This window comes from Panthera uncia, chromosome D4 (assembly GCF_023721935.1).
Source record: "Panthera uncia isolate 11264 chromosome D4, Puncia_PCG_1.0, whole genome shotgun sequence".
Taxonomy (NCBI): domain Eukaryota; kingdom Metazoa; phylum Chordata; class Mammalia; order Carnivora; family Felidae; genus Panthera; species Panthera uncia.
This window is the reverse complement of record NC_064807.1, coordinates 25,859,757-25,885,489: the sequence shown is the minus strand read 5'-3', so window position 1 is coordinate 25,885,489 and position 25,733 is coordinate 25,859,757. Positions and strand designations below refer to the sequence as shown.

The window sequence follows — 25,733 nt, the reverse complement described above, 5'->3', positions numbered from 1 at the left end:
TTTCCTTTACAATTTCTCCCATTTGTAAGTCCTTCATCCAGAGGATATGCAGAATTTCAATTATAATTATTTATATTACAAAAAAATTATTTTCATTTAAAGTTTTCTATTTATTTTGAAAGAGAGAGAGCACAGGGAAGGGACAGAGAGAGGTTTTAAGAGAATCCCAAGCAGGCTCCACACCAGCAGCACAGAGCCCAATGTAGGGCTCAAACTCCCTAACTGTGAGATCATGACCTGAGCTAAAATCAAGAGTTGGACGCTTAACTGACTGAGCCACCCAGGTGCCCCATTTTCATTTATTTTAAAACAAATTTATCCAGGCACATAATAAAAATTCCAACAGCACAAAAAAGTATATATCCCAATCCTCAAGATTCCAGTTATCTTGGGGTGCCTGGGTGTCTCAGTCGGTTAAGTGTCCGACTTTGCCTCAGATCGTGATCTCACAGTTCGTGGGTTTGAGTCCCACATTGGGTTCCATGCTAATAGCACGGAGCCTACTTGGGATTTTGTCTCCATCCCTTCCTCACTTGCTTCCCTTCTCTCTCTCCCTCTCAAAATAAACTTAAATAAAATCTTCCAATTATCTTATTTATGAAGATAAATAACTCCCATTAAAAAAAAAAGAAAATAAAATGGTAGTAACCTACTACACACTTTTCTACACCTGACTTACTTTACTTTATTTTGGAGACCTAATCTTACTTGTATACATAAACCTACCTCCTTTGTAAAGGGGCCACAATACCCAACTGTATGAAGGTAGCATCACTTAATGAGTCTCCTGTTGATGGACATTAAGATAGTTTCTAGACCTTAGTTACTACAAACAAAACTACAATTAATGTCCTTGCATACAAGTCTTTGTGCACAGCACAGATCTATTTGTAGAATTCTTAAAAGTGAAACTGCGGAGATAAGTCATACACACTTTAACTTATACTAATATTACTAATTGTTCTTTAAAATAGTTGTGTGGGGGCGCCTGGGTGGCGCAGTCGGTTAAGCGTCCGACTTCAGCCAGGTCACGATCTCGCGGTCCGTGAGTTCGAGCCCCGCGTCGGGCTCTGGGCTGATGGCTCGGAGCCTGGAGCCTGTTTCCGATTCTGTGTCTCCCTCTCTCTCTGCCCCTCCCCCGTTCATGCTCTGTCTCTCTCTGTCCCAAAAATAAAAAAAATAAAAAATAAAAAAACGTTGAAAAAAAAATAAAATAGTTGTGTGAATTTATGATACCATAAAAACATGAGTCTTGCTTACACTGGAAACCTGAGTCCTTACTAACAAATGTGGAGGGCATGCTAAACTTAGAAAATCATCATTTTACAGTGAAGATTAAACTAAGCAAGTATTGATGGATGCTAAATCTAGGGGATAGGTTTTTTTTTTTTTTATTTTTTTATTTTTTAATATATGAAATTTACTGTCAAATTGGTTTCCATACAACACCCAGTGCTCATCCCAAAAGGTGCCCTCCTCAATACCCATCACTCACCCTGCCCTCCCTCCCACCCCCCATCAACCCTCAGTTTGTTCTCAGTTTTTAACAGTCTCTTATGCTTTGGCTCTCTCCCACTCTAACCTCTTTTTTTTTTTTTTTTTTTTTTTCTTTCCTTCCCCTCCCCCATGGGTTTCTGTTATGTTTCTCAGGATCCACATAAGAGTGAAACCATATGGTATCTGTCTTTCTCTGTATGGCTTATTTCACTTAGCATCACACTCTCCAGTTCCACCCTATGACCCAGCAATAGCACTGCTAGGAATTTATCCAAGGGATACAGGAGTACTGATGCATAGGGGCACCTGTACCCCAATGTTTATAGCGGCACTCTCAACAATAGCCAAATTATGGAAAGAGCCTAAATGTCCATCAACTGATGAATGGATAGGGGATAGGTTTTAATGAGCAGGATATTTCCATGATTTTAAAGAGCTTCCCTACAGATTGCTTATTATATGCCAGGCTAAAAACTAACCATACAGTAATCAGAAAACACCTTGGAACAAAATAACATCACCACTGAGGAGGCCGATGGACACTGTATGCCTCAGCTGTGGCACCGGAAGGAAGACACAATATTACTTTTGTTGTATTCCAGCCAGGATTGCTTAATCTAAATGTAATCATGAGGAAAAACACACAAATCCTAAGTGAGGAACATTCCATGAAAAAAGGCAAACCAGGAGAGGCCTGTGTTCTCCAAAATTATCCATGGTATGGAGAAAAAAAAAAAAAGGCTGAGGAACTTCTGTGGATTAAAGAGACTAAAAAGATAGGCAACCAAATGCAGGACATGATCCTAGACTGGAACCCGTAGTATAGGGTAAAAATGCTAAGAAGGACAATGCTGGGTCACCTGACAGGAACAGAATACAGAGAATGGACTGTTATTACAGATTCACTGAAGTTGATAACTGTGCTGTAGCTGTGTATGAAAGTGCTTCTTTCTTAGGAGATGCACACTGAGAGATGTTTGGAGGGAGAACTTCAAAACGTATGCAACTTAGTCTCCAACGGTTCGGGGGAAAAAAATACATAAACATGTGTATTCATACACAACAGAAACTGAAGAAGCAATTCAATTGGAACAATTCATTAATAGCAGCTGAATCAAGGTGAGAGATATATGGTGTTCTTTGTGTGGTTACTATAACTTCTGATAATTTGAAATTATTTCCAAATAAAAAGGTTTTCTTAAAAAGAGAGAAATGATGACTGTTCATCTCTCTCTCACACACACAGCACATGAGAGTACCTGTTTCTCACCCTCATCGACACAGTATAAGAAATTTCTAATCTTTGCCAATAATGGGTAAAAAAAGGCACCTCAGTTTTATTCTACATTTCTCTTATGTATCTTTTCTCATGTTTAAAGGCCATTTTATTTTCTGTAAACTATTTTCTGACTTTTAACAACTTTTTACACTTAAAATATTTCATTGATCTGCAATTATTTAGATGTTGTTATAGGCTGAATGTTTGTGTCCCTCCAAAATTCCTGTTAAGTCCTAACACCCAATGTGATGGTATCTGGTGGTGGGGCGCCTTCTGAGAGATGATCAGGCCATGAGAGTAGAGCCCTATGAACGGGACCAGTGCCCTTGTAAAAGAGATCCCAGAGATCTCCCTTACACTTTCTGCCATGTGAGGACACAGTGAAAAGATGGCCAACTATGAACCAGTAGTCAGGCCTTCACCAGACACTGGAGCCGCTGGTGCCTTGATTGTGGACTTCTTAACCTCCAGAAATATGAGAAATAAACTTCTGTTGTTACAACAACCCAAAAGATTAAGGCAGATATAAAATGATGATAAGTTAATTCTCAAGGGTGCTAACCAACTGTCCGAGTACTATTTGCTAAATGAATCCTTTCTCTGCCCTAGGACTAGGATTTTTGATGTCCTTTTGGGCATACGTTGAGAATGTAAGTATTTAATAATTTGTGTATCTCTTCTCATTAACTTAATCTTTTTAAAATTTTCACTCAAATGGGTAAGATATTCCATAATGATACCCACAGCAATTAAAATAGGTAGTTAAGTAACAAATAAGTGTATAAAAGTAGGCAGTATTTCATAGACAACTCACAAGCCATATATTTAAATGTGATCATATTAGCTATATATTTAATTATTCTCACATATATAAATTTAGAAAAGCTATACATTGTATACACTGAACCACTGTAGGAGACTAAAATATTTATTTTGGATTAGTAACAGTGTTAAAAAGAAACAGAAGTTTCAACAAAAGGAAGAATTAAAAAAATAATTTTTGTATCAATAATTTTAAATACTATCACATTTCTCCATAAAATTTCTCATAAGGAGAAAAAAAATCTTTCTATGTCTAAAACTTAAAACACTTCCTAAGGGCAAGGTACTTAGTATAAACTGGAAGAAAATATTTATATCCTGAAATATTTTTCATACCTTTGTTTTCCTTAGCTCCCTATTACCCAAAAACTGAAAGTACAACACTTCTGTGTTATAATTTTTAAGAGACTTGAGGCTGTGTCTTCATAGTCTTTGTGAATCCCCATAATATTCAGAGCAAAGTACTCTCTCAGCACATAATGGATACTCAATGAATGGTGCCAACAGAACGAACATATACTAAGATGAAAGTTTTTTCTTCGAACTGGATTCTTTCAGTCAATATATCTGTAAACAGCATAGCATCACTTTTAAAAACTGTTTTTAACTACATGTATCAATAAAAACATGTATCATATAATCATTTAAATACATCACAATAAATAAAGTGGTCAATGAGTTTCAGGAATTCTTATTATTACAAAATCTTACCTCTTCAAAAACAGCAGCTTTATTTACTTTTTCCCTTGCAATGTCACAGATTTTCAGAATTCCCAGAGCAAAAGCTTTCATGGCAGGATCTTCTATAAAGTCTGGATTATGAATGTAAAGGCACGTGAATACTGTCTGTGCCAAGGAATGGCCTTCTAGCCAGGTTATCTATAAAGAAGTAAAAGAATGTATATGTTTAAGATGACACAGAGGGTCTGCAAAGTCTAAATAAATCCGACAGTCAAGGGCTAGAAAGCCACAGACCCAAATAAATATATAATTAACCACAGGATTTCAAAGATGATTAAAAGGAAGCTAAGAAAAGACAGAAGAATTACAATTCACTTTCACTGACTAAAGTCTTTCAAAAATCATACACCATAAATATGATTAGCTATCTAAGGGAAACATTCTTATATAGAATTCAGTGTGCAATATATTTGGAGACTAATGAAATTAGAATGCCACCTTACACAGAATCTAAAAACAATCAATTCCACAGTGGAGTCAATAAAAATCCATTAAGTAGGGAATTCACAATTTTAGAACTAACCAGGTGCTTAGCCACTCCTTTAACTCTCCTTTTTCATCCTCACTACTATTAACTTAGTCAAGAGCATCACACCTCTCCTAGATTACTGCAAGAAACTGCACAATGGTTTTCCTACCTCTCTTCTCTAATTCAATTCTCCCAACCAGAGGGAACTTTCTAGGAAGTCACAGTTTTTAGATTAACCAAGTGTACTCTTACCAAACAGCAAAAACAAGTATCCATTATTCCTATCAATTCAGGCAAGGTGAGGTCTTTAATTTTAATGGTGCCATCCTAAAAAAGGAGAAATATGACATATGAGAAGTTTTTATAAAAGTTACAGTTTCTATGTCCAGTAGCATTTTGGCCTCCAAGAATTAAATACTTAAAAAATAATAATTCTAGAACTATATCATCATCTGATAAAAACTAAAATGCCAAATTAACTCTGTATTCTTGAAATATATCTTAAATAGATCTTCAATACAAAAAAATCAAAGCCTCTTAATTTGAAAAGAATAAAGGCCTTTATAAACAAAAAGTTAAACAAGTATTTAAAAACATAGTTCAAATTAGTTTTAAGCATTAATAAATACGAATCATTTTAATGGATCAAAAGTACTTAGAAAAGTAAACATTTTTAAAAACCCTTCCCTTGGGGTTCCTGGGTGGCTCAGTTGGTTGAGCATCCGACTTTAGCTCAGGTCATGGTCTCACGGTTCATGCGTTCAAGCCCCACATCGGGCTCTGTGCAGACAGCTCAGAGCGTGGAGCCTGCTTCGGATTATGTGTCCCCCTCTCTCTCTGCCCCTCCCCGACTTGTGCTCGCTCTCTCTCTCAAAAATAAAAATAAAAAAATTTTTAAAAAACCCTTCCCTTAAGGTGATTAATTTTACTACTTGTAAATTTTATTTAAATATCCATTTAGCAAATCTTTCTTCATAAAATATGCAAAATTAAACTCTGTGGCAACTGTGAATGAATTTCTAAGTCAATCCTCACAGAATGAATTTCAAATTCACAACCACAAGCATTCTGCTTAGTGTGTTAATATATAAAACTTAACCCCTTAACCAACTACCCTGGTATTTGAATATATACTGAAATGCTTTAAAAAATTAGTAAACACACACACAAATTTAGTGCCAGCTTGTAATGAAGACCTTTGAACAATTTACAGACTTCAAAAAAAAAGATAACTAAAGCTCGTAACTAAGTTTTGTTTATGTACCTGAGATGCTTGTAAAAAAATTGTATTTTAATATGCCAAGTTTGATGGGCACTGTTTTAACATGTGGAATAACAAATGATAAAACACAAAAAGCACAATGGTATTTACCTTGATAGCTTGTTCAAAATTGAGAACTTTTCGATTAACTTGGTTTCCAATCATGCCAGCATCCATCTTGGGATCCATCATTTCAATGGCAGACATGGCTTCAAAAAGACCAAATCTGCAAGCAAAAAAATTGACCCCACAAATTCTTTTGAACCAGTAAGTTTACCCAGATTCCCTCAATGATATAATAATTATAGTACTTTAAATATATAGTGTTCTATGTATTTAGTCTTCCCAATTTGCTAACACTTCTATTTCAATTAAATAATCTCCCTCTGGGGCACCTGGGTGGCTCAGTCAGTTAAATGTCCAGCTCAGGTCATAATCTCAGGGTCGTGAGATTGAGCCCCACTGTCGGGCTCTACACTGGGCACGGAGCCTGATTAGGATTCTCTCTCTTCCTCTACCCATTTCTGGCTTATGCATGTATGTAACTCTCTCGCAAAAAAAAAGAAAAAAAAATTTTTAAATTAAAAAAATTAAACAATCTTATTTTAACATAAAAATTCTATGTAGCGGTCAAATTATTTGCATACACTGTGCAGGTGAAAAAACAAAAGTTGTTTTTTGTGTTTCCTTTTAAAAGGTTGCACATTAGAAATTTTGGAAAAAAGATCAACTGATCTATAATGGATTTCACTTTGCCTTCTTTAAATGGTTTTCTCTACTTAATATTTAGAAAGTTGTATTGGAATAATCATTACCAAATGTAATTTTTGATTTATTTTCTTTATATCTTGAATAATAGGAATAATGCAGCACATTACCATCTACAATGCCCGAAGTTCTGGCAGTAACATAATGAAAAATAATCCAGGAGTCGTGTTAACTTGTATCTGGTATTTATGGCTTATTAGCCATATAAACAAGATAGTTGTGGTGCACTGTGGACTGGTTAGTGAGTATATCATTAACAGATACGCCTTAAAAAATGGGACAGGAAAAAGAAAAGCTTAAAAGAAAGTCTGATAGGTGATCAAGCTACTGACTTCACATTTTGCTTAGTCTAAGCTATTATACTACCAGGAAAATAAAGACATTACCTTGTTACAATACATCATTTCCTCTTAGAAAAGCAGCAAGACATTAAAACCAGCTTTAAGGAGACAAACTCTTCCCTGCAATCCCTCAAATCTCTCAATGCTTCAAGATAATCTGACAAGATGAGTATGTTATTATTGAAAACAACTCTAAACTATGCTAATCAAAACCCAAATAGTATTTTTCAAAGAGCTTGTCAAGCCAAAACAGAAAATATGCAAAAATGGAAGAGAATTCTTTCAACAAAAACAGTATTCACCAAATATCAAAGATACTATAAGACATAATAATTACAAACATTCTAGAATACACAGATCAATAGAAAACAGTCTAAACCCACATTTCTGTAGGAATTCTATATGATAAAGACAGAATTTCAAAGTAATGAAAAATAGTGGATTAATCAATAAATACTGCTGAAACAAGGGGCACACAATTTGATTCACACAATTTTAAAAAGTAAACCCAGGCAGATTTAAGTTCTATACCTAAAACAAGCAAACAAAAGATTTCAATAATTTTTGAATTTCTGAACAAAAAAAAGATTTTCAATAATTTCAAAAAACTATAAAAGGAGAAGTTGATGTATGCAATTGTGTAAATATTTTAAATTTATATGCAATGATAATAAACCATAGTTAAAACACCATAATTATCTAGGAAGGGTATTTTTAATATAGGTAATTTTTAAAAAGTTGTTATCCAGAATACAACTGACTCATACAACAAATAAGGCAACTAGTCCAAAGAAAAAGAGGCAAAGGACAGGGGCGCCTGGCTGGCTCAGTCAGTGGAGCATCCAACTTCGGCTCAAGTCATGATCTCACAGCTTGTGAGTTCAAGCCTCGCGTCGGGCTCTGTGCTGAGAGCTCAGAGCCTAGAGTCTGCTTTGGATTCTGTGTCTCCCTCTCTCTCTACTCCTAACCCACTCACATTCTGTCTCTCTCTCAAAAATAAACAGACATTTAAAAAAAAAATTAAAAAAAGAGGCAAAGGACATGAATGGACAATTCACAAAAGAAAAAAATGTATATTTATAATAAAAGTGAAAAGCTGCTCAAATTCAAATGTAATCAGGCAATGCAAAACAAAACAATGAGGAATTGCTTTGGCCACTCAGAAAGCTTAAAAAATATACCTAGTTTACTCTCATATACTGTTGGTGGGAGACTGATACAGACTTTTTTTTAGTAAAGTTTGGCTGAACCTATTAAAATCCAGTCATTTGATTTCTAGGCTTCCATCCTAAAATATATTTGCACATGCATACAAAGAGGTTTGTATAAATTAAATGTCTTCAATTTTCCCATGTTACTAATCCCATGTTCCCATGTTGCAATCTAAATGTCCATCAATAGGGATACTGCAGAATAAATTATGGTATAGTCACTGTAAAATACAAAGCAACAGTTAAAATGAACGAGGTATAGCTTATATACTAACATGGAAAGATCTCCGAGATACACTGAATGGGAAAAGAATTTTCAAAATAATACATACTGTAGACAGGAATTTATAATCAACTATTTTTACAGATTTTATTCATATATGTATTTTATAGGTCCAAAAGGACATGCAACAATCTCATAATAGTGATGATATCTGAGCAAAGAGTAAGCATGGGGGACATGGGGGCAGTACAATGGGAAATTTTTGCTTCATCTCTAATGTTTGAATTTGTTTAAAACAAAGTATCCATTACTTACAAGAGAACAACTAAAAACAAGTTTTTAATGGCACAATTAAAACCCTAGACCAGTGAAGTACTTGCCTAATTAGTAAACGCTCTACAGAAATTATAGCAGCATTAAATTAGGATTTCTCCATTCATTCAACAAATGCTGAGCACCTAATATATGCTAGACGCGGTTCTAGGTTCAAGTGCACAAAACAAATTTGCCTGCCGAGATTCCAGTGAAAAGGAAACAGACAGTAAAGATAAAAAGTTACATATATGTTAGAAGATTGTATAGTAGGGAGAAAATACAAGACAGCTAAGGGAGAGATAAATTACAAGAATATAACTTTAATAGGTGTTCAGGGGAGGCTGCTGACAATCATGTTTCCTGGGCTGAGCCTAAAACCTTGGGGAAATGAAGACCACTTGGTCCCTCTTCAGCTGTCTTCCCTCAAATCTTGTTCCACAGTGAGGAGTCACACTCTTTCCTGCATTTGTTTGTGGTATGGTTTCGTTGTATCTTTCCTAGAACCGCCTGCAGCACCAAAAGGATGACCCAGAGTGGTTCTTAGCGTGGTCAATCCCTGGATCAGCACATCAACCTCACCTGGGAACTTGTTGGAACTTCAACTTCTGCGGGGTCCCACACCAGCCCTAAAGAAGGAATTCTGGGGGTTGGGCCCAGCAATGTGTGTTTTAAAAACCCCTTGATGTCTCTGATTCACATTAGTTTGAGAAAAAATTAAATTTCAGGATCTACTCCTGCTCCTCAAATGTCCCATCTTGGCCATTAACTGATTTAACATTTCACATTCCTAATTTTGAAATTGAGCCTGGCCATAGTAGTACGGGAACTGAGTTATCTACGGGAGTACAAATAGAATCAAGCATCTCCCTTTTTTCGCCTTTCCCAGGATTCTCTCATCCAGCCATTAAATCATTCATTGTTGGTCATCAATCAGCCTATCACAGATAACACAAAATCTGTATCTTTTCCTCAAGAAATTCCATATCCTATACATCTAACTCTTAAAGAAAGGACCATAAATCATAGTTTTACCAGGTACAACCATTTCATATCATAACTAAGGTCAGCTGCCCCAAAACAGCTCACCAAGATTAAAAATAGATTTCTAATTCATTTTATTTTTACAGCTTTGAAATGTAGTATCACCCAGGCCTCAAGGAATACTATTGCACACACAAAAAAACCCCAGAAATATTAAACTACGCTATTTCAAATACTTACAGCTTATCATGAAGCAGTTCTCCCAACTTTAATTCTAAAAGAAACAAACAGAAAAATCCTTTGAATAACACCGTCTTTATATTTAAATTTTAATTCTAAGAAAAAAAAAAGAAACAAAACAGTTTTGTTTGAAAATGGGCTTTCATTCCTTTAAACTTCATTTTCTAAGAAATTATTTCTACTCCATTACTAACATAATGCCTTCTACATGATGAATATTTAATCCCTATAAATTGAACTTTTAATAATTAGCAAGCAACCCACCACAGGCCACAAAAATCCAATCAGAATTACCAACCTCATTTTAAAATATCACTAGTAAATTTCCCCCAACTATGCTTTTTCACAGAACTGAATGCTGTTTTTTAACTTTCTTAAACCACTTTTAAGTTGTTTCTTAAATCGCTTGGGGTCATAATCTAACCTTTTTTTGTCCCAGGAACAGTGTCAAAGCTACTTTTTAAAGTTACATTTTATTTAGGGGCACTTCAGTCGGTTGAGCGTCTGACTTCAGCTCACGTCATGATCTCACGTTCGTTAATTAAGCCCCACATCGGGCTCATGCTGTCAGGCTGTCAGTGCAGAGCCTGCTTCAGATCCTCTGTCCCTCTCTCTTTGTCCCTTTCCTGCTTGTGCTCTCCCAAAAATAAATATAAATATAAACATAAAGAAAAAAGAAAAAAAGGAAATTCCATTTTATTTAAATGTAGAAAACACCTGAGTAAACAGCTAATCAAAACAGTATTCATCCTCTATAAAGCAGTTCTCAACTTTGGCTTCATGTTGGTATCAACTCTGGAGCCTGTGAAAATCCCAACATCCAAGCAGCACCCTAAACCAATTAAATTCTAGGGGTGGCCCCTCTGCAATGGTTTTAAACCACTACAGGTAAAATCCCAATGTGCAGGGAAGGGGAGAACTACTACTGTAACATTTTAAGTAACTTAAATATTGATGGTCAAATCCGGTAAAAGATGCAAAGCCCCTGTTTTCCGAACTGTACCCCTCCTACTGATCTTAAGTTAAAGAACATTCATTTTTAACAATTCCAGGTAACAAAACAGATAAATCAATGAGAAGCATATCAAAAACTACGCTATAGTATGACAGAACATAACAGCAGTTCTCACAGATGGTCTGGGAACGCAGGTGTCTGTAACATTAAAATTACTTTCACAGTAATATTACAACATTTTCTTTTTCATTGTATTGACATCTGCACTGATAATACAAGAGCAACAGCATAAAGGGAAAAATAAAAAAGCAACGAGGGCTATACTGCTTTAGCTTCACCACAAATTAAGACAGTGGCCCCCAAGCTAAATAGTGTATTTTTTTTACCTCCAAGCACTTGCAGTTAAAAAGACAACATTTTTAAATGTCACTTAAGTCCTTGATGAAGCAGTAAAATCACTAATCTCAAGGCTGGGACCAGGGTGCAGCAAGTGAAGCATTTCCTGCGGGAAATTTAAGCATGAACTCACTTTCAGGTAGTGAGTTGTTTTTGTTTTTAAGTTTACTTATTTTGAGACGGAGAGAGGGAGAGCATGAACAGGAGACGGGCAGGGAGAGAGAGAATCCCAAGCAAGCTCCACATTGTCAACACAGAGCCGGATATGGGGCTCAAACTCACAAACCATGAGATGAAATCAAGAGATGGACTGACTGAACCACCCAGGTGCCCCTCAGGTAGTGAATTCTTAAGTTTTCCACCCTAGGTGCCTCACTTCATTCTAGTGCTGGTCCTGATTTACCTGATTAAGTCTCAATCTTTGAGTACATCTTTTAAATATTCTATTTGACAAAACAGGAAATATAAACAAACACGTCTGCTGCATATCAAAGTAAGCTGTTATTGTAAGGAAAAGCACTTGCACAATTACAATGGAACACCATTTTTACTTGAAAGAACAAATGACAAACTATACTTACTCAGACTTAAGAATATGCCATTTTCTTGGAAAGGAGTTTGTTGCTTTAAGAAAAACTGAAATTTTGTGTTGCCAATGATAAAATTCGAGCTTGTAAGCAAAACTTAGAATTTGGAGAAACATATCTACCACTGCGAACCTGATAGCTTCCCAATATTAAAAAAGACTTTTCTGATAACAGTGGTAATATTAACAAATGTGCTTTTCAGTATTATATATCAGCATTTAGAAGATATGCTTAAGTCAATGAACCAATATTTTCCAAATGGAGACACACGTTCCAAAATTAAGCATTCCAAGTTCAAGGCACACCAATGGATTTTAATGTAACAGAGAGAATGGAAAGTCCACTGATAACAGATCTTCAGACTCCATATCACAACTGATCTTTAAGAAACTACCACCTGTCAAGTTTTGTTGTACTGTAATATCAAAGAAGTATATCCACAATTATCTGAAAAGGTTCCTGTTTTTCAACTATATATCTGGTGAGGCCAGATTTACCTCATATACTTCCAACAAATACAGACAGATTAGCAATTCAGATGCCCTCTATTATGCTGACATTAAAGAGATTTTCAAAAATATAAAACAACTCTAGTCTTGGAAGTTATTCTCTTTTGAAAAATAATTTATTTTTCATCAAAAAACATATTAACATGGAATGGGTTTATAATTGTTTTTAAATCAATTGGGAGGTATTTTTAAAATTTGTTTTAAGTTTTAATGAACATCTATATCCATATCCATATGGAAACACACAATTTTTGAGTGTAAAGGTATAATTTTTAAAAGTATAATGGGGTCCCAAAATCAAAAAATTTGAGAACTGCTGTAATAATTTATCAAATACTTATGGTAGATTTAGGGTACCAAATAGCTTCACCAAACTTAAAAAGAAAAACACTCCACAGACCTTGAACCAAGTCACTCTGTGCCTTGGTTTCCTTATCTGTAAAATGAACTGCTGAACTAGCCGACTCTCAGTATGGTCCCTTAGAACACCAGGAATCAGATCACAGTAAACTATAGGCAGGAAGCTTGAAAATTTGCTCAACTAAGCAGAGTGCAAGCACTTTTACTGCATGATCAACACCTGGACACGGAATCATGATCTTCTACAGCACTACAGACCTGAGTAGTCTGGGTCTTATCCAACTATGCAGCAGTTCTGAAAAGACTTAGCGAGAAAGATAATGTTTTACATTTATCATTAGCAGTCAGAGCAATGACATCATAACATATCATGTAGTCTCTGGACTACTAATAAGAGAATGAGAGTCAAAAAGGCAAGTTAACATTTTAGTACTACTACAGAAATTGTTTTGATCTTGCATGCTGTGGGAAATGTTGTTGATGATCCTAGGGATTACAGACGCACCAAACCACTGAACTAAGTTAACGCAATGATTAAAAAGTAGTTACTTCTACTTTTAAGTTAAAGCCTTAAATAGGTACAGTAGTACATAGCTTAAACCACTCCAAGCAAAGGAAAAAATTAGATATGAGGAAAAATTGATGATTCAAATTTTTTGACTACCTTGACAATCGTCTTTTTCTTTTATCCTCACTCTCATATAAAGTATGAATGTATCTGCTGTGAGAGAAAATTTAACTCAACTTTGTGGGTCACAGATTTTCCTAACATTTTATTGAGGACATCATTCATTTTGCCTTGGAAATGAACAATGAATCATAACTTGTGGTGGAGTTTGGGTATGCAGCAGTTGAAGCATATGCTCATTTGGATGAAACGTTATCTTGCAAAAGAAAAACATGCATCTATGTGACAACGCAAATACATATATGTTATCATCTTGTAAACGAGATCATGTGTAAACTGATGTTATAGATCTTTGATAAAATTTCTACCCATAACGTTGTAAATGATGGTTAAGTTCCCAGCTAGGATCCTTATGAATACCCTACTGAATCTATGATATAACCGAAATCCAATACCACTGTAATAGTAATATTTAAACAAAATGACGGAGGTTTACCACTGGGTAAGGGTGGCCAATTGAACACAGGCAACTACCTTTAATTCCCTCCAGAAATTTCATTAAAACAACCAAAGGAAGTATGTATGTGTGTGTTTGTGTTTTAAGAAAGGTATACACTCCAAAGAAGAGAAACAGGTACAGAAATAGTGTAATAGTACAACTTGGAAACAAAAAGACAAGTAGTTTCTTAGCAAACTCAAGAAAACCAAATCCTAAAAAGCAGGAGTGAAGAAAGCCCAAAACATGACCTACCATTTGCCTCTAAAAGTACAGATAAAGGGAGGCTAAAACATGGAACTGAGCAGACAGCGCAGAGCCCTGTCCTAATGTACAGAGCAGGACAACTGCCCTCCCTTCCCCACACGTAACACTGAAGACTTTCTGTGAAGAGGGGGGAAACGTCCCAGGGACATAAGGTTACCTGAAGGCCAGGGTAGAACACTGGAAAGAGGGGGCATTAAGTGAGTATGTGAAAACCCCAGATCTCTTCCCTCACTTATCTGTTAAATCACAGGCAGTCAAGTCAGAGCACCAGCACCAGTCAAGTCCACGTCAGTAAGTCCCACTCAAAAATTCAGAGCTTCCCACTGGCTTTTGGTCTCCCACCCTCAGACAACAAAGAAATCTTAGGTATCTGAAGTAATCCTCAAACATGAAAGATATAAAGGAAACAAACTTGAAAAACAAAAAGGCAAGTTGGCAGAAAGACACTATGTAGAGGAAAATTCAAAAGAACTATTATCCTTAGAGAGATAAAACGGTGCAACCCTGAAACAAAACCAGGACATTTTACTTAAAAAAAGGGGAGGGGGAAATTGTTCTGAGAAAAGAAGTCTTAAAAACATTACAGTGGAAAAGAAAAAATCAGTAGGTTTGGAAGATGCGAGTCTTAGTCCATTCAGGCTATTGCAACAAAAAATACCATAAACTGGACAGCTATAAACAACAAACATTGATTTCTCACAGTTCTAGAGGCTGGAAGTCCAAGATTAAGGCACCAGCAAATATCTGGTGAGGTATCCTTTTGTAAGGAGAATACAAAATAATAAATAAATAAATAAATAAATAAATAAATAAATAAATAAATAGGAAATAGAGTAATTAAAGAAAGTTTCTTAGAACTGAAGGATCAGACAAGGTAAGAAGACCCCAGAGTCATCAACCAGGCAAGCCACTATGAGAGGTCTGTATAAGAGGTCAAACAGAAGACTCTAAAAGGTTACATAGGAAAGCTCAGTTATCAGAATGTCATCAAACTACTTAATAGCAAAATCAGAGCAAAAACATAAATGGGTCATGCCCTCAAAATTCTTAAAGGTATCCAGACACACTATGTTATCAATAAAGTGGGAGGATAAAATAAAAATATTTTCAGACACCCAGAGCCTCCAAAAATTGTATCTCCCATGCATTTTACTCAAGAGGAGAAAAAAGATGTCTAATCTAGGGGCGCCTGGGTGGCTCAGTCGGTTGAGCGTCTGACTTCGGCTCAGGTCATGATCTCACGGTCTGTGGGTTCGAGCCCCACGTAGGGCTCTGTGCTGACAGCTCAGAGCCTGGAGCCTGCTTCTGATCCTGTGTCTCCCTCTCTCTCTGCCCCTCCCTCACTCTCACTTTGTCTTACTCTGTCTCTCAAAAATAAATGTAAAAAAAATTAAAAAAAAAAAAGATGTCTAATCTATATTAAAGTAAGAAACCCCAAGCTGATGATCTCAGGATCACACTATGTACAAAGCTTCAGACTGGAGCAGTTAGTAAGAGGCTCGAGGAGAAATTTCTTCAAAGAGATGAAAAACAATACGATGTCTGAGGTATCTGAATGTCTTAAGGAGCTTAAGACAAATGAACAATCTAAGGTAGAACTAATGATAACTACAAAGATTCTGAATAAGAGTTTTTTGTATATAACAAAACTGTGCGGGAAGGAAAAATAACAGCTTTACTCTTTGACTCCACAATAGGTAATATTTGCTTATCCATAGTGTAGCTATAACTATATGGGTAGAGGTACATACATGATTTCAAATTGGGAGTGCGAGGAATCAAGAAATAACAATAGAATTCTAGCATGCTATCTATAATTATGAATACTGGAATAACCACCTCAAAGAGGGAAAGTGGTGAGTTCTGAGGACACCTCTTCTGTTAACCAAACCTCCCAACGTAAAGAAGGATATACAATACCCACCTGATTAAGAAGAAAATCTGATAAGATGCATTCAACAATGCAGAAGAGCCCTCAAAATGTATCAACTGTCCCACTCTCTTCCCACTGCTTGCTCTATGTTAATGCTAGTTGTTAGAGGTGTTAAGACATCCAGTATCCATATGTTCCTTTCCTGAAGAATCCAGGGTCAGAAAGGGTAAATGATAGTTGAACATTCTTGAAAGTTATCTAAACAGAGTGAACTATGCAGTACTATTGACATTTTGTGCAGAATAATTACTTCTTTGTGGGGGCTACCCTGTGCAGCATCTTTGCTGTGTACCCGCTATACACCAGTAACAGCCCAACCCCCCCCCCCCAACTGTGACAACCAAAAACATTGCAAGACACTGGCAAGTGTTCCTTGAGGGGCAAAATCATCCCTGGTGGAGAACTGCTGATCTCAAGTGACCCACAATTACCAGCGCTGCCCAGTCCCCATGCCTTACAACTGAAAATACTCTTGATAGGATGGAACAAGGAAAACATAATTTTCATTTCCAAAATCAAAATCACTTAAAGAAAAAAAAGTATTTTACAGGGTGCACAGATCTTTCACCAAGACAATTTCCATCCATCTTTTTTTTTTATCTTTGAATAAAGTGCTAACAAACAGCAAATTCCTAGAACAATGATTCTCAAATTGGGGTTTATGAATTCAGCAGGGGAGGAGTCTATATTTTTTTTACGATAATTGTTAAATGCTATATAATCAGTTCGATAATTTTTTAAAAAAAGATTACAGAAGCATACTGCAAACCAACTGGATAATAAGGTTTATAATCAAGTATTGCTACAATTTCAGTGCTCAATCTTATGTTCATAATGAAGCTAGTTTCAGGCAATCACCCAAAATGATACCATTTAATGTAATGCAGGGGTTCTAAAATTTCTGAAGTAGGAGATCCAGATACTCTGATTTGAAGAAACACAGCCTTAATATATTCATTCATTCTTAAAACAAATATATATTAGGCACCTACAAGTGTTCTGAATGAGAGAAGACAATATAGAAAGGAAGAGAAAGAAGTTTAAGAATCCTAGGTTTTGAAACAGGGAAGAGAAATCAATAAAAGGAGTCTTCTGAAGAAAAGTAATGGGCAAGGGTTGAAGAAAGAGGACGGGAGAAGAGGCCTTAAACAACGGGGTCTCTGAGAAAGACAGACTAATGAGGAATGAGTGAAGCCATCAAAGACATAAGAAGATGGGATGACAGGAAGGGCCCATGTCTTTCTAGACTAAAGCTCAAAAAGAATGAAGTAATGATAACGAACCTTGGATTACCTCTGGGTTCTAGACACCTGAAGGTATGTATCATCATCCTAGGAGAGGCTGTTGGCTCTCCACAGAGTGTGTGGAAGAAGGGAATCTGGTAGGTAGAAGGAGCAACGTACGTTTTATGATCTTCTGTGTTTAAGTGAAATTTCTAAATTGAGGGTTTGTTTGTATTCAGAAAGCACCTAACTTTAGACAACCAAATGAAATACGAAGATAAAAAGCTTTTTATAGGAAGCAGAGATGGTTTGAATTCGGCAAAGTTTCCCGGAGAAGCAAAGCTCAGAGGTGTTATTTAGATGAATATATTATATATCAGGCAAAGTAACAATAATGGCACCATATATTCAAAATAATTTCAAGGAAAAAAAAGCCAAGGGCCTAAATGTCAGATACAGGAAATGTCAAGGGAATGTGTGCCCTCTGCCTAACAGGAGATAAAGGAAGTGATGAAAGTTACAATTTGATCCAGAGGAGTTTGATGAGCCACTAAAAGAACAAGTAGAAATGTGCATGAGGAACACTGTGATCACTATGCAGATTGTTTTCTCAGTACCAAAATAAATAAATAAATAAATAACCATAGTTTAGCCAAATGCCATCACAGTGTTACTGAAGAGACCACTACAACAGTTAAATGGTATTAAGAATATTTGTTTTAAATTTGGTCTTCTGAAAGTTGCTAGAACAGAAGTCTAAACTAAATTGACGCCATGGGGGCACCTGGCTGGCTCAGTCAGATGAGTGTCCCACTTTTGATCCTGGGGTTGTGGGATCGAGCCCCCTCAGGCTGTGCACTAAGTGTGGAGTCTACTTGAGATTCTCTCCCTCTCTCTCCCTCTCTCTCCCTCTCCCCTGCTTCTCTCCCCCAACACACTCTATTAAAAAATAAACTGAGGGGCGCCTGGGTGGCTCAGTTGGTTGAGCATCCAACTTCAACTCAGGTCGTAATCTCAAAACTCATGGGTTTGAGCCCCGCGTGGGCTCTGTGCTGACAGCTTGGAGCCTTGAGCCTGCTTCTGATTCTCTCCCCCCTCTCTCTGCCCCTCCCCCACATGCACATGCTCACGTGAGCTCTCTTTCTCTCAAAAATAAATAAACATTAAATAAATACAAAAATATTTTGACATCATGAATCTGATTATTTCAGGAAAAGAAAACCAATTATTAATACCACAGGCTCAAGAACTGCCAACAGCCTTTAAGTCCTAAATCTACATTAATTTTTAGTTTCAAGAATGCCTCACACCTGTGCCTCCTGAGACAAAGCAAGAGCTAATTATGGAAGATTTAACAGAATGGCTTGAGGTTGGCAACAAAATGACATGCTACCCCCTCTCAATCCCCACTGCAACAGGTATTAAACCATATTGCCTATTCAAGGTTTCTTCCATGAAGCAGCAAAATTATTTACTCTTCCTCAAACATCAAACTCTCACTGAACTCTGGCTGTAATGGTTCATCTGTCTAGAATTCCCTCCCATCCACTTATAGAAACTCGACCACTCCTTTAAAGCCCAACTCATGCCTTATGAACTTCATAAAACCTTTCCCATTTAGGTTCAGAATGACAGCTCTCTAATATAGATCATTTAAAAAATTAGTGCAGGGGCGCCTGGATGGCTCAGTCAGTTGGGCATCCGACTTCAGCTCGGGTCATGATCTCATGGTTTGTGAGTTCAAGCCCTGCCTCGGGCTCTGTGCTGACGGCTCGGAGCCTGGAGGCTGCTTTGGATTCTGTATCTCCTCTCTCCCCCTCCCCCACTTGTGCTCTGCCTCTCTCTCTCAAAAATACATAAATGTAAATAAATAAATAATCAGTGCAAAATGATGGGTATGATCCACTTAATAGTTTAAGATCTCTAGGCACAACAATTACACTGTAACTTAGACTTCTTTCTCTCTCCCTTGGATACACAGATATGAGCAGTCCCCCAATTAGTCCCAGTGTAATGTTCTTTCCACTATCTCACTTACGCATACTTTAACTGGACACGTATTTCGAAACAGTGGATGGGCAGGCACATGATTTATCATTTTGCTTATATTCAGCTGGCTCTCTTTCCACCTTCAGCTGCTCCAAGTCTCTACTCTTCCTCTCAAGAGCACTAAACACGCCTCCTCACCAGCATGAGAAACAACTCATTCAGTAAGGAAACAGAAGCTGTCCAGGTGTGCATCCCTCCACCATTCCTCACCATCCACTTAGAAATATGTTTCTTCACCAATCCTAACCTCAGTTCCTCCTGTCTCAGTATGTCCTTATTCTATACCCAAAAGTTAATTTCCCCACTATGTTCTTGATCTCATCCTCTTCAAATTCACTCTACCATTTGTTTCTTTCACTTTTCAGTCTCTCCCTAAGGCTCCTTCCTCTCAGACAACAAGTATGCTCATTTCTCTAATCATTTATGCCTATGCATTTATTAAACTATTACAATGTACCAGGAAATGTTCTGTGTGCTAGGGCTACATCAAGATCTCTGCACTCACAGAGCTTACATTCCAGTGGGGGAGGTTGACAATAAACAAGAAATAACTGACAATGACGGTTTCTGACAGTGGTTAAGTATTACGATAAAAATAAAACAAGTAATTCAACTGAGGTGGAGTTGTACAGAAGAGAATGGGGCTAACTCTGCTTAGACCAGTTGTTTTGAGAAATCCTCACTGGAGAGGTAACATTTAAGGAGCTGGCTACGTGAGCACCTGGAAGCAAAGGAGTTTAAAACACAGAAAAGGAAATATACAGAGGTCCGAAGGGAAACTGCCTTCGTGTACTTAATGACATAAAAAGGACCTTGTGACTAACATAATGAGGCTAGTGGGGCAGTGGTACAAAAACGAAGTCAGTGGTAGGCAGGCACCAGACCATACAGGCCATGGGGACAGAATACGGATTTTATTCTACACAGAACAGGAAGCCACTGAAGGCTCTTAAACAGGGAATGATGTGATTCGATCATTTACAAACCTCAAACATACAATAATACTAACGTCTTTACTTCCATACAACTCATGTTTCCACAGTTTGAAATTACTGCCATGTACTCTCCACTCTGTTACTTAAAGCTAGACAAACTGAAGAAATTGCTTCAACATCTGTATTTCATGCAATATCAAATACCGACTGGCTTTGAATGAAAGTTAAAATCAGAAGGTAGAGAATGAATACGTGTGGTTAACAAACTTGATAAAGCACACTTACCTGTTGATTTCCTTACATTTAATGAGTTAGTCCACAAATCACAATCAAGATTGTATTTTATCTTTTCCCAGATTTTGAGCTTCTAATCCAAAAATTCAAACTCACCTCGACAAGCTTCTTCAAAATCTTGGGTTATGTCCACCCAGCTTGTATTGCTTTTTTCCATCTTTTCTGGTATACTGAGCTCCCATCCTGAATCATCATCTTCTACAGAAGCTTTCATGACCATAATGCCTGTAAAATTAACACTGGTGTAAAAGAGATTGTGGCTTTCAAGGCAAGGGTATTTTTGCAATCCTTGTGTGTTTGCCGAAGTACTCGATGGAAGACTTACTAAACTGCCAGACCTCATCCGAGTTTGAAGATGGTACTGGAAAAAAAAATACCTTAATGCAACTAAATCTTACACGGACACTATCGCTGTTCATTTACTAATAGTCCAGCACCTACCAGGGCTCTAAGAGTTTGCCTTCCCACTATCTAAGAAGAAAAATCACAAGCCGCCCCACCACTGGCCCCAACAGAACCAACTCCAGAGCTTTCAACTTTCCACACTGGCCACAAATGGCCAAGACACTCTTCACAGTCCCCTCCTGCAGCCCGGGAGCCCATGAGGCAACTACTCAAGTCAGGGTGGTCCCTCACCTGGCCGGAACTCTCTGGGCCGACCTGGACCCCCGCATAGCCTCGCACGGTGGGCACGGAGTGCGGGAGCGCCTCGCGGGGTCCAACCCACCCGGCCCAGGGTGGCGGCGCACCTGAGGCGGGGACCCGCCCCACGTCCGCCCTACCCGGGTCAGCTCAGCCCGGCCCGGCCCCGGCCCCACAGGGCACGGAAGCAAGGGCAGAGCTGTCGACGCGCGGGAGGGCGGGCACGCCCGGTGCCGGGTCGTCGCCCCGGCAACACCCGGCAAGGCCCGGGCCTCGGCGGGCAGCGGACTCGGGGGAGCCTGCAGCTCCTACCTGAAGCGCGGCGGGAGGGCCGGGGCCCCAGGGTGACCTGGCGTCCCAGGGTCTGCCACACGCACGGGGGGCTGCGACTCTAGGACACTGGAGGGAGGGAGGGAGTTTCAATGGCTCTGCGCTGGCGGTCCCTACCTACTTCTCCCGTGGCCGCCCGCGCCGCCACGCACCGTCCAAACCGCGGAAATAACGACGCCGCCTCTGCCGCCGCCGCCCCCTCCCCTCAGCCCTGCCCGACCGGCCGCGTGCGCGCATGCGTACGCCGGGTGCGCGCGACCCCGCCCCCTCTCCCTCACTCCTGGGGACTTCGCATACCCCGGCCACACCCCCTCCCTCACCACCGCCGCCGACGGCAGCCGTCTTCTCTTCTCGCGGGATTAGAGCCAATCGCGAGACCGGAAGCTACCTTCCTTCTGCCTCAAGCCGAGTCCCGGGCAGTGGGCGGGTCCCGATGAGGGGTGGAGCCAGAGTGGGTGGTCTCAGAGCTGGCCCAGACAGGCTCCGTGGGATATTTTTAGAAAGGTACCGCTAAGGGGGGGAAAAAAGCAAGGACAATATTTGTAGACCTTAGCAGATGTGGCCACGCAGGAAGAGCCTGGCTGTGAATTTCATCGAGCTAGTGCTGCCTGACCCAGGATTTATGTTTCCTAGAGAGCCCGGAGGTTTCTTGGGGGAAAAGAGAAACGAAATATCTAGAGTCAAGCCATTTTCTTTGAGACTTGTAAATATTTTACGTTTTTCTTAAAATTAACAAAATGATCAGTTTTAAAGTGGGATTATGCAAGTAGACTTCCAAGAGTAAGAAGCACATCTTTACTACTAATTTAATTCCCATTAAAACGGCCAAAATTTAAAAGACGACACCAAATGTTGACAAGGATTTGGAGCAACTGGACCTCTCCTGTTGCCGACGAGAAAGCAAAATGGTACAATCACTTTTAACAGTTTGTCTTTTACCAGAAAAGTGATCATACACTTACCATTTGATCTAGCAATTCCACTCCCAGGTATTTTCTTAAGAATATGAAAATATGCGTCCACTTGTACCTTACATTTCATAGCTTCATTTTTAATAATCCAAAACTGGAAACCCATATGTTCACCTACTGGTGAATGGATAAACTTATCGCTCATCCATACAATGTAATGAATAATAATTACCAACAAACAGGGGTGAACTACTTGACATGCAAAATCATGAATCGCAAAAAAACATTATGTTGAGCAAAGGAAATAAAAAGCATAAGCGAAAGAATATGATTCCATTTATATGAAACTTAAAAAGAATTTTTTTTAACGTTTATTCATTTTTGAGAGACAGAAACAGAGCATGAGCAGGGAAGGGGCAGAGAGAGAGGGAGACACAGAATCTGAAGCAGGCTCCAGGCTCTGAGCTGTCAACACAGAGCCCAACACAGGGCTCCAACTCATGGAACTGTGAGGTCATGACCTGAGCCAAAGTCAGACGCTCAACCGACTGAGCCACCCTGGCGGCCCTATATGAAACTCTTAAAAATAAAAATGCAATTTATACTGACAAAACAGAGCATTGAGTGCCTAGATGTCAAGGAAGGATTAACTAGAATAGGGCTAGATGATTTGAGGTGATAGAAATGTTGTTTCTTGATTATAGTAGCCACTATACAGCAGCCATTTTAAAAAAGTAAAAAGTAATCTTTGTGTCTCTTACAGAATAATAAGTTTTATAACAGCAGGAGCTTTGCCAGTTTTGAACAAAATTATATCCACCTCACTTAGGGTGGTGGTTGGCAGGTAGTAGGTTCTCACTAAAGGCACTAAGGATGAAAATATAGGGCAGAATTACAATAAAGAAAATCTATACTGTTTCTCCAAAACCATTTGCTGAACTTTGCAGAGGCCATAAGAAATCTAGAAAAGGATGAACTGACTGCATCTGAGTTATTCAGTATTATGTGTAGATTGTGACAAAAACTGATATAGCAAGAAAACAGAAAAACAAAAACCCCCACCAATGTTTGGAAATAAGACTGCTTCAGAACTCAAAAACAAAACAAAACAAAACAACAACAAAAGATCACCAGAACAAGGCAGCCAAATGAAAAAGGATTTTCTTAATTTCTTTACTAAAATTGTAATTTACCTGAAATTCAAGTTAATTTTCACAAGCTCTAATTACCTCTCCTCTTTAAAAACCATTTTCCCTGGGCACTTGGGTAGCTCAGTTGGTTGAGCAGCTGACTTTGGTTAATGCCATGATCTCGTGGTTCCTGAGTTCCAGCCCCACACTGGGTTTCCTCCTGTAAGCCTGTCAGCATAAAGCCTGCTTCAGATCCTCTGTTCCTCTCTCTCTCTCTCTGCCCCTCCCCCATTGAGCTTTACAAAAAATAAAATTTTTTTAAAAATAAATAAAAATAAAAATGGTTTTCCCTGAGAGGCTTAATTTATGATGACATCCCATATGCCTCAGAGTCTTAAAAAAGGATGAATATTTTAGACATTAGATAAACTACATGATGAATAAATGAATGTAAAGTAATTGATCGACAAATAGTCTGTCTACCTAAACATGTCTACAAATATAGAGTAGATGGGCAATTTGGCCAGCTGGAAACAAATTCCTATGAAACTAAATCTTGACTCATAAAATCCTAAGTATTCCATGCTTAAACATTAATATTGAAAGGAAATTTAGGGGCGCCTGGGTGGCGCAGTCGGTTAAGCGTCCGACTTCAGCCAGGTCACGATCTCGCCGGTCTGTGAGTTCGAGCCCCGCGTCGGGCTCTGGGCTGATGGCTCGGAGCCTGGAGCCTGTTTCCGATTCTGTGTCTCCCTCTCTCTCTGCCCCTCCCCCGTTCATGCTCTGTCTCTCTCTGTCCCAAAAATAAATAAAAAAACGTTGAAAAAAAAAAAAGAAAGGAAATTTAGCTTGATATGATTATTTTATATTGATACAAGGAACCAGTGTAGCATCAGTTTGATAAAAGCAGAGCTACCAAAGTGACCTTTATGTCTGAGTGTATCCAGTTTTATCACTACATAAAATAAATTAAGGATGTCCTAAAGCCTGTAGGCAGTTCAGAGAAACGCTTTCAAAAAAAGGAAACAGAGTAAAAATACCCTACTGTTCCATGTGACAGAAAGAAACATGGCATTATTTTTTTATTAAGTATAGGTAAAATCAGTTTAGTTAGTTCTATTGTATTTAATTCTCCTTTTTAAAAGTCTTATACTTATGTATCTCAAGAATACACAGTATAGGGACGCCTGGGTGGCTCAGTCAGTTAAGTGTCCGACTTCAGCTCAGGTCATGGTCTCGTGGTTGGTGAGCTCGAGGCCTGCATCAGGCTCTGTGTTGACAGCATGGAGCCTGGAGCCTGCTTTGGATTCTGTGTCTCCCTCTCTCTCTGCCCCTCCCCCCACTCACACTCTGTCTCTCTCTCTCTCAAAAATAAATAAACATTAAAACATTTTTTAAAAAAGAATACATAGTTATACAATAGCCAAGATATGAAAGCAGCCCAAGTATCCATCTATAGATGAATGAATAAAGAAGATGTGATACTCACACTCACACACACACACACACACACACACACACACACAATGGAATATTACCCAGCTATAATAATCATTTGTGACCACATAGATGGACCTAGAGGGTATTATGCTAAGGGAAATATGTCAGATGGAGAAAGACAAATACCATGTGATTCACTTACACGTGGAATCTAAAAAACAAACCAATAAACAAATAGAAAGCAGAAAAAGACCCATAAACACAGAGAACAAACTCTCAATTGCTAGAGGGGAGAGGGCAAGGGAATGGCCCAAATGGGTGAAGGGCAGTGGATACAGGCTTCCAGTTTGGAATGAATAATTCATGGGGATAAAAGGTACAGCATGTAGTCAATGATACCTTCAATGGCTTTGTATGAGGACACTACATTTGTGGTGAGCATAGCATAATGTACAGACTTGTTGAATCACTATGCTGTATACCTGAAATTAATGTAATAT

The 25,733-nt window shown here is 38.3% G+C and overlaps 1 protein-coding gene across 3 annotated transcripts in view; it reads right to left on the bottom strand.

Annotated features, from left to right (window-relative positions):
* NAA35 (N-alpha-acetyltransferase 35, NatC auxiliary subunit) overlaps positions 1 to 21,997 on the bottom strand; it is a 95,994-nt gene extending 73,997 nt beyond the window's left edge. The window contains exons 1-6 of one of the 3 annotated variants that reach the window (XM_049654097.1): positions 21,735 to 21,997; positions 20,877 to 21,005; positions 10,149 to 10,182; positions 6,181 to 6,295; positions 5,061 to 5,135; positions 4,310 to 4,477 (exon numbers count right to left, since the gene is read on the bottom strand). In XM_049654097.1, coding sequence (XP_049510054.1) covers positions 4,310 to 4,477; positions 5,061 to 5,135; positions 6,181 to 6,295; positions 10,149 to 10,182; positions 20,877 to 21,000 — 516 coding nt within the window. In that variant the 5' untranslated portion in view covers positions 21,001 to 21,005; positions 21,735 to 21,997. Of the gene's footprint in view, positions 1 to 4,309; positions 4,478 to 5,060; positions 5,136 to 6,180; positions 6,296 to 10,148; positions 10,183 to 20,876; positions 21,710 to 21,734 lie in introns of those variants that run through there. The other 2 variants (XM_049654178.1, XM_049654026.1) reach the window with 2 other exon arrangements.
* Between the last annotated feature and the right edge of the window lie 3,736 nt (positions 21,998 to 25,733).